The sequence below is a fragment of the Electrophorus electricus genome, chromosome 2, assembly GCF_013358815.1.
Source record: "Electrophorus electricus isolate fEleEle1 chromosome 2, fEleEle1.pri, whole genome shotgun sequence".
Lineage (NCBI taxonomy): Eukaryota > Metazoa > Chordata > Actinopteri > Gymnotiformes > Gymnotidae > Electrophorus > Electrophorus electricus.
In genome coordinates this window covers 4,342,449-4,351,851 of record NC_049536.1, presented here as the reverse complement: position 1 = coordinate 4,351,851, position 9,403 = coordinate 4,342,449, and the positions used below count along the sequence as shown (strand labels likewise).

Here is a 9,403-nt window from a genome sequence, read left to right as displayed (position 1 = left end):
GTAAAACATTATACCCTTAATATCCTTGAATTATTAGATATGTTTTAACACTAGATAAAGGTTTAACACTAAACTCATTTCATTTTTCAAAAATACATTCTATTGACTAAGCAAATATTTTTTTTACCAGGAAATAATCAAGTTTGTTGACTTTTTTTTTTGGCAGGGAGGGGTTAGCCAATATGGGGAAACCTCTCCTCACAGGCAAACAATGACAACAAAAAATTATTAACAAATAACTTCAGAGTTAAACACAGAGACCATACATGTGAGAATTTAAGAATATTCACCCAGCATATTCCTCAGGTTTAATTAATTCAGTGTCACTCATTCTCTTTATTTGGAAATTCCAGTTAGTTTTAGTAGATAAGTCTTAGTAAACAATACAGAAGGACACGAACACCCCCAAACAGTCTTTACATGAATGCCATGGGTAAATATCTGTATAAACAGCTGAAAACAGGTCTAGTGCAGAGACAGGGGTAGCATTAATGATTAGCTAGTAAGAGATCATAAATCAGACAATGTATAAATGTTTATGATCCACCTGAACACAATAATCTTATATGTCTGTCACATTTATCTTCAGTAACGTACAGTAACTATTCAGTAACTATTCATAAACAAACCATTGGTAAGGTTACAATGACCTTTCCACCCAAGGACCTGTCTAACTCCTTGTACAGTATTTTAAACATGGAGCATATTATGCTCTCATTTGAATCTCCAATGTGCGTTGGTCCCAAAAAATTATCATTAAAGAGCAATCAGATTGTTGTGGTGAGAACACGGAAGGAATTGCAGATAGTAGCAGAGGCCACAGCGTGGACGATTGTTGGGTCAGAGGAGCCATTGTGTTCTTTCTGAAGATATTAAATCATAGACTCTTATCACAGCACCCCCATTCAAAAAGCCCTTTGAGGTACCTGATGTGAGACATCGGTTAGGCAGATTTGCAAATGTATGTGTCTAAAATTAAATGTGTAAAATTTCATAGTCTTGCTGTGAGATATAACATGAGGCGAAATATGAACTGATTGATCAATATGCTCTGCTCTAAGCCTTGAGGACTATTCTGACCCTGTAAATAAGCCTCCTGATATTCTAGCCTTAAACAATAAACATAAACCAAGTAAACAAAATTCTTCTGCTAGGTGGATATGCCTGACCCAGTCAGTTGGGCCCATAGTAGTGCACGTGCAGGGCTTAGATGATCTGCCTGTGTTGGCATGTAGTAGGAGCGGTTGGCAGTGCTAAATATTTTTGTGTTTCTCTTGAGGCAGAGAGAAAGAGAGGGAGGTGATAAATTACAACCTGTTCCATAATCTGCAGATCTTGGCCACTATACCAACGTTCATAGTAGGTACTAGTTGTACTGGATTCCATTTCCCTGTAAAAATTGATTGAGCTGGACAAAGATGTCAGAAATCTCTGCTCGGGAGCTGCGTAGCCTCAGCATAACTTAGCTTTCGCAGTGCTATCAGACATGAAGCCTCTCTTTTGCATGTTTGGAGAAGGGGGCCAGTTAGGAAAATCAGATGAATGCTTCTGTGCAAAAGGGTGCTTGTCTCACGCCATTTGCCTAACTGCTGATGTTAGTCCTCACACTGTACCAGCTCTTCACATTTCCATATGAACTGAACAGAGGATTAATAAGTATGGATTAGTATTATGACTCATTATGAATGACATCACACTGCATTTTAAGAAAGCTACCCTATTTAGCAAACAGCATGCCATGACACTGACAGTATCAACTAGGAGCATTATCACAGCTGTGATAATGAATTCTGACTGGTGACCCCGTGTGACCTTCAAAGTCTGAGAGAACACATGCGAGCAAATTTTATAGCTCCAAACGAAGATTTAAAAAAATCTCAGCATGCAGCAATGGATGCAGTGGAAAGATGATAAGACAAGGTGAGTTGGGAGGCGATGGGGAGGGACCGAATGAGTACGTGGGAGGAAGGGGGTGGATTTGCCTGTGAAAAGCCTGACGCGAAAAGAGACGGGAGAGTGTGCGAGGCGCATGCATCTCCCCCACTGGGGGCACACATCACTGCAGGGCTAATCTGCTGGAGCAGCCCATGCTCACCTGGTAGTGCAGGTGCAGTGCAAGCTTGCTAACACCAAGGTCATGGGTTTGCTTCCTGTGAGTGTCTGCTCAAATGTTCTAAATGTAAATGAATGCTGTGGCATTTGCTTTGATCAGGGATTAGTCAGCCTTGCATGCTCCTCAGTTGCAGGCTGTGAATACCTCAGTGCAATGCAATTGCAATAATGAGAAAGTAAAAGATCTGGTTGCAAGTCAATGCTGAGGAATTTGACCTCTTGTGTTGCTTTTGCCTGATGAGTAGCATTTGATTTATTAGTTCTTCTTGGCCTTTGAATTTTATGTGTACAGCCAGTAGACACATCTACTACAAAAAAACATAAGCAGATAACATAAGAATGTGTTCAAAAACTATTTATTGTACCATACATAATGGACTACAAATTCAAATGTAGGGCATAAATACATTGTTTACTCCTCAAAGACAGCTAGTTTAAAGTGTAGACTATGTACAGCAATGTTTTTCACATCAATGGCCTTTGTGGTTTATTAGAAAACACAATGACTATAAATAAGTCTTGAACATTAAGAGAGAAAAGCCACAGTCAGGTTGATGCTAATGATTATTCAGTGCCTGGAAATGAATTTCATCTTTTCATGCTAATAAATGTGTCCTTCATCAACAGGAAGCTGGATTTCTGCTGCCACCAAGACTGGCATTTAAAATATGACATGTGTCTTGTGTTTTAATCTTTAGTTCAACAACGTCATTTAAAGCCATTTCAAGTTTTCATGCCATTTCTAGTCAAGTCGGTGGTGTTAAACTAATGTTTCAATTGGGCCACATTCAGTGAAACATCACGGAACATTTCAGACACATGGAAAACTACACCGGAGGCTCATAATGTAGACAAACTTTCATCTCTACACGGATATGTAAACATTGCAATGGTAAGTCAAAAAAGTGGTTTTTTTCCTTCTCTCTTTGTTCAGGTAAACAATATCAGAGGAAGTGAAGAGAGATCAGTGCATTGTACTAGTCTTTGTAAGCAGCTTTGAAAAAATAAAAAGCAAAAACAGTTATTAACAGCATAAAATTCCCAAAACATGGAAAGAAAACAGCACAATCCTTCTCATAGTGAAAAATCATAATGGCCATAATGCTTTAAATAAGAATCTTCAGACGTTTTCACATATTACGACAGCAGGTAATTACACATGTGCCCGACGCACAGACTGAACTCCTTCACTTCTCTGTTTCTTGCCATCCTCGAGCATTCCTTCCAAACTTGTAGACCAGCCTGCGTCCATCCACACGCTCTAAAATTTCCCGCTTGTAGTAATACCTTCGTTATGAAAGGAAAAAAAGAAACAAGATTAACCTTCGGTTGGACATTTTCTTAATAAGAGCAGCAAATGGATCGCTGTGGTTGAGATGGCTGATGTGAGTGCGTGGGAGGAGAATGGCACCTCATGGCTCGGCTGAGCTTCTCGTAGGTCATGCTGCTATTGTTTTTCTTCTTGCCCCACAGCTGTGCCACTGCCTCAGACTTTAAAAAGCGAAACACGCCTTCGGTCCTGTCCTCCCACTTGATCAGGCCTGGATTTCTCTCTGGGTTGAGCAGGATGTCCCTTATAAACTCCCACAGGTGGGTTCCACGGGGATCTGAGGGAGTGGTGATGCACCGGACATAAGGGTGAGGTGAGAGGCCTAGTTTGGCACAGATGAGTAGCTTTCATGCAAGCAGGAGTTAACGTGACAGTTGTCTTCTGAAAGTGAATGGGAGCGATCAGTGAGAGACAGAGTGTGCAAAATGACGGCTTTGGGGTTTGCCATAGAATCAGACATGAGAGGGGGTCACGAAACAGACAGGCAAGTGCACTGCACGGCTAAAAGTACATGGACACACCTAATAATTATTGATTGCAGGTATATAAAATCAAGCACACAGCCATGCGATCAGCCATGCAATAAATCATAGGATGCCACTTTGCCATAAATTGCCAAAACTTTCTGCTTTGCTATAGCTACCAAGCTTAACTTTATCTGTTTTGTTTTATAAATTTATCTAGAAACAACAACAACAGCTCAGGCACAAAGCAGTAGACCATACACATCTATTGAGTGTGGCTTGCCAAGTGATAAATTGGATAGCACTTAAAATCACCTGTCCTCTTTTGCATCATTCACCATAGTTTTACATTGCCTCTGGAAGCAACATCACAAGCACTTTGCAGTGAAGCTTCGTGAAATGGGTTTTGATGGCTGAGATGCTGCACACAAGCCTGTGATCATCATGTGCAATGCCAAGCGTCATCTGGAGTGGTGTATAGCCTCCACTGCACTCTGGTGCAGTAAACGCGATCTCTGCAGTGATGAATCATGCTTCACGATCTTACAGTCTGATGCACAGTGCAAATAGCAACATTTGGTGGAGAGATCATTTCAGCGGCTGTTTTTCAGGGTTGGAGCTAGGTACCATAGTTCCAGTGAAGGGTACTCTTGATAAAATAGCATCAAAGACATTTTAGACAAATCTATGCTTCGGCTTTGTGTCAACAGTTTGTGGAAGGCCCTTTCTAGTTTCAGCATGACTGTACCCCTGTGCACAAGGTGAGGGTTCTAAAGTCATGGCTTGATGAGTTTGGTGTGTAATCAGAAATTAAAACTTCTATAATTTAGGTAAAAATGTAGGCAAAATTAGCTTTTGTCTTTTGGTGGCTTAACGGCCACACAAATTTCCTACTGTTTCATGAGGAGGAACTCCTGCAGAGAGCCGTGTACTCAGCCCCACTGATATAGATGTGATGGTCATGTGTCCACATAATTTTAGCCATATAGCATTCAAATCCAGACCCAACCCCCTCAAATACATGCAAAAAACCCCTAACAAATAAATAAATAAATAAATAAATAAATAAATAAATAAATAAATAAAAGGGCCTGAGTACAAGGAAAAGACGAATACAAAGAGCAAGAGTTCCGAAAGGTACAGAATAATCAGCAAGTTCTCCTGAAACTAGACTGGCAGGTGAGAGTGCATGCACAGAGACTAGCGAGCCCATAATGAACTATAGACGTGGGTAATCACGGCAGGAGGAGCAGCGAGTGAAGCAGGAGCATAGCATCCATGCTGGAGCCTTCGTGACTGCTGTTCTGCACTCTAGATAATGCGCACCATTACAGGAAAGAGTCAAGGGGAAAAAAAAGATGAAAACGTTGATTAGAGAAATAGCTCACTGTGTTTTTTCACTTGGTGAGAACGATTGTGGGATCTTTTGTGGTCTGAGGAGTCAAAAAAAAAATGTAAGGTAAAAATGAATAGGATGGTGTTGATTGACATAATCAGTAGTTATTTAATTCCTTACTTCCATTTTGTCTATAGCAGCACATGCTTCCAGATATACTCAATCAGTACAGTTACAAAGTTTAAAAAATGTACGAGGTCCATAACTATGTGAAGCTAAATGACTTGGCTGTGCTGTGATAAAGGGTTACCCATAGAACTGAATGGCATTTCATTCATCAGATGTTAGATGGAACAGCCTTAGGCACTGAGCTTATAAATGACCATTGTCTGGTCCTGTGTCAGCTCTGCTTCATCTCCCTCTCTTTCATTAACACTGTCTAAAATAAAGACTGCAGGGGTAAAATGGAAGGTGATGCTGGTTTCACATGATTCATTTACATTTCTCATCTGAAGGGTGTGACCAGACATGTTGAGACAGGATTATATTTCTTACCTGGACTAGAAGGATTTGGGGAGGTCATCATGGTAGATGACTGAAATGGGGTTTTAATTTCAAAAAGCTCTGTTATAAAAAACAAAACAAAAAAAACAAAAATTGTATAGGCAATTAGTACATGATAGCTCCATCAGACAGTCCAGATAAAATCTACAGTTGATACAACCAAAGCTGCTGGCATACCTGGAGGCACGTAGAAGCTGGCCTCCTCTTTGAAAGATAAGCCTGAACATGGAAGATCTGCTAAAGAAACATCCTACTTTATACAGTGATCATATCTGACCCTAAAATTATTTTAAAAAAGATCAAATTTCACAAACTCTCTTCAATGTTCTCTTCAACTCACCATCCAATTCTGTTTTAACATCCCCTGGTGAAAATGTGTCCACTGAGGGCCCATACTGACCTGTCAATGTTTAAAGAACACAGGTATTCGTATTAAAATAAGTATTTTTAGATCTACAGTTGACAGTGCTTAGTTTTATGTGTAGTGTCTGAATATTTCATTATAAGGTGTTCTTTCATTTTCATTGCCTCCCCCTCACCCCAGCTGGAAAAACACGCTTATCCTGTTCTCACACTTATGCTGTTCAACAGAATCAGCTCTTTAATTGTAAGGATCACAAAAGTTCAGACTGTAAAAGGAAAAGCGATTTATAACTGTAAAAGTAATAAGAACTATCAGACAAGAGGTCAGTTTTTTGTGGCTGTGCGTAAACAGGTCATGAATCGATAGCCTTACTTGTGGCGCAAATATATTTCTCAGGAAGGCCCCAGAAGCAGGCAATCCTGCCTTTAAAAGCAAGCTGAACATGCATTACATTTTTGGCTACCTCAGCATACGCTTCTGACTGGCATGTTTGATGTAACGAAACGATGTGTGCTAGCGCCATGCAGTTGGCACGAATTCCGCTGTCCCCCGTAGGCTTACATTTAGCTCTGCTCCTTTATAATTATTTACTTAAAACAGTACACTGCACGTTAGGTCCTAACAGTCTCGCACATGCAGTGAGGCCGAAGTTCTGCCTAAAGGCAGGCTTACCGGTCCACTTGAGGTCGGCCAGAGTCTGGTAGAGGATAGGCCCAACAGATCCGGCCAAGTGGCTGAAGTCCTGGTAGGTCATGCTGCAGAGCTGCCGTCCATCCAGGTCAAAGTTATGGAATGGGATGGAAGTCGCATCAAGCTGGTGCATGTCCATCGTCTGCTGAAGCCACTGCCAAACCTGATATTTTGACCAGTATTGCGGGTGGAGATCCTGGGACCACAGTCGACCCGAATAACCGGTTGTCACCATGGACACTCAAAAGTGAAGATAAATAGAATAGCTTTTAATGACTTAATTAACATACATACAATAAAATTATCATAAAGTTTGATAGAGCATGGTTTAGACTGGCACCAGATTGCACCAGAGAGATCTACTTTTCCTAATATTGGTCTTTCATGAAAAGTAAATAATGACACATTATCCAAAGATGATGTGTCTACTGTAAATAATTAATCTTAATCTAAAACTGCCTTTATATTCTGAAAATATATTCACTGACACAGATGGTTCTAATGTGATCTTTGTTTTCCTGTATTTTCTATTCATAAATGTTAAAAGAAGATGTTTACATAAGTTAAAACACAGCATCACTGCACAGAGAGCTTGATAAAAAAAGGACAGACAGAAAGCCTCATTTAAATGACATTAAAAAAAAAACAAAACCTATTTGACCCATGAAGCTTTCTGGACCAACTGAACTTTTTTCCTTCTCCTTGCATCTTTCAGGTGTCAGTGATCCTGTTTGTGTGAGCGGGCCCACAGTAGAGTATATGTGATGCAGCAGTACCATCTGGGCAGTTGTAGTGGGGGCCCCAGGAGGCTTGCAGCTGGCTCTCAGCACTCACACTGGCAGGGATGCTCATGCTGCAGACGCTATGAAGGACCATGGTCCAGAGCTACAGGTGTGGACAGAAACCCCCCCCAAGCGTTACAGAAACGCAGCGAAATGTTGGCGTAGGTGGCAGCCATTGATGCACAATGTGTTCAGCGCTTAACCCTCCTAACACTCCTATCACCTGTCAGTAGTTCAGCCTTTCATTCCTCACTCTTATAATTAAATACCTTTCGTATTAGTTTCTGTTTAGTTATTGAATCATTCGCAGCAGTTACTGAATTATGTGCCTTAGGATTAATTGCTAAATTATAAGCCTCGAACTGAAGTGGTTAATGTGTTGAACAAATAGATTATCTAGCTCACATCAAATGAAGCCATGCCTAATCTAGGTCACATTCTTCATTTGATGTTGAAGGATACAGAGCCTGTCCGCTGTCCTGTGTCCAACGAGGCAGAGCGAGAGAGCAGGAAAGTTGTGCGCGTGGGTGTGTTTTCGTGCCTTGCTCAACCACATGCGCCAAACCACATTTGCACAGGAATGACATCTGTTTTACATAAATAAAGGTTTGCCTGTTCTCCTTATAGTGTCAGTTAACAGCACAATCAAAGCCTCGATGGCACTCAGGATGTGACTTACAGTCAGAGCTACATCAACACCTGAGCTAATGCCTGGCTGACAGTCTGCCATACATATAACCACTTCATTTTTGTGTCATTATCCTTCATGTATTTATTTACATAAACTACATACTTTTTTTTTTGTTCAGATAAACAAATTCATAAAGTAATTATAATAGAATGATAAGAGGTCATTAGCTCTCGTGCTGCAGTTGGCCACTCATCCTTCCATCCTTCTTTCTGCTCTCTCGTCTGTGAATCTCTCTCGCCTACTCAGATTCCAGCTGATAATGACTGATCATTTGAGAAAATAATCTAAATGACTGTCTTTACCTAAAATGTACAAGTCTCATATTGCTGCCTGTCTTGTGCGTACTGCTGTACAGCACACAGGTCAATGTAGCGCAGGTAGCACATACAGTGTTCTCCGACAATGCCATGTAGCGCGCCACGTCGTTCGCGCAGCATTTACAGTTTATTGAACAAAAACGTTCTTCTTGAAGTCTGACCTACATTCAACATGTTTATTGATCATTAACTGACTTGCCTGTGAATACCTTATAGAGGATCATAAAAACATAGCCCGACTGCGTAAAGCAGTTAGGTAAAAATAGATAACACCACTGAATAGCAGCACATGCCGTGGGCTTTAGATAGAACAGAACAAAAACAGAGGAAAGTTTTCTTGGGGTAAGGCTCCTTTTAAATGGCACATGGGTTTAGTCTATGCCTTGGTACGTTTGCTTCCTCTAACTCAGGATCTGGTATTATAAGGTTCATGGCTTGGGCTGCAGTTTACAGGTTCAATCATCGAAGCTTAATGCAATTTGTGCCTGATATGAATAATTAATGTGGTACGCTCAATGCATCATATTCTTGAGCATGGTCATGTAGTGTAAAGTGCTGTGAACAGATTTCTAGCTTACATAGCAGCAAAGGATTTAACAGATTAATGATTGGTATTATTTGTGTTTGGTCATAATGATGCTAGCAATGTTAGATGTTAGACACAAAGCCATTTGGTACTATACATATTTCCAAAAAGCTTGTGCTCGTATGCAAAGTGTTTTCTAACAAAACCCTCAATAGGTCTCCGGTTCC

The 9,403-nt window shown here is 40.6% G+C and overlaps 1 protein-coding gene across 1 annotated transcript in view; it reads right to left on the bottom strand.

The window, feature by feature from the left end:
* Window positions 1–2,499: 2,499 nt before the first annotated feature.
* Window positions 2,500–9,403, bottom strand: part of ehf (ets homologous factor) — a 7,923-nt gene continuing 1,019 nt past the window's right edge. Inside the window, exons 2-9 of the mRNA XM_027029167.2 lie at window positions 7,637–7,745; window positions 6,843–7,100; window positions 6,147–6,206; window positions 5,984–6,040; window positions 5,798–5,866; window positions 5,295–5,339; window positions 3,524–3,719; window positions 2,500–3,399 (exon numbers count right to left, since the gene is read on the bottom strand). Coding sequence (XP_026884968.2) covers window positions 3,300–3,399; window positions 3,524–3,719; window positions 5,295–5,339; window positions 5,798–5,866; window positions 5,984–6,040; window positions 6,147–6,206; window positions 6,843–7,100; window positions 7,637–7,736 — 885 coding nt within the window. The 5' untranslated portion in view covers window positions 7,737–7,745 and the 3' untranslated portion in view covers window positions 2,500–3,299. The remainder of the gene's footprint in view (window positions 3,400–3,523; window positions 3,720–5,294; window positions 5,340–5,797; window positions 5,867–5,983; window positions 6,041–6,146; window positions 6,207–6,842; window positions 7,101–7,636; window positions 7,746–9,403) is intronic.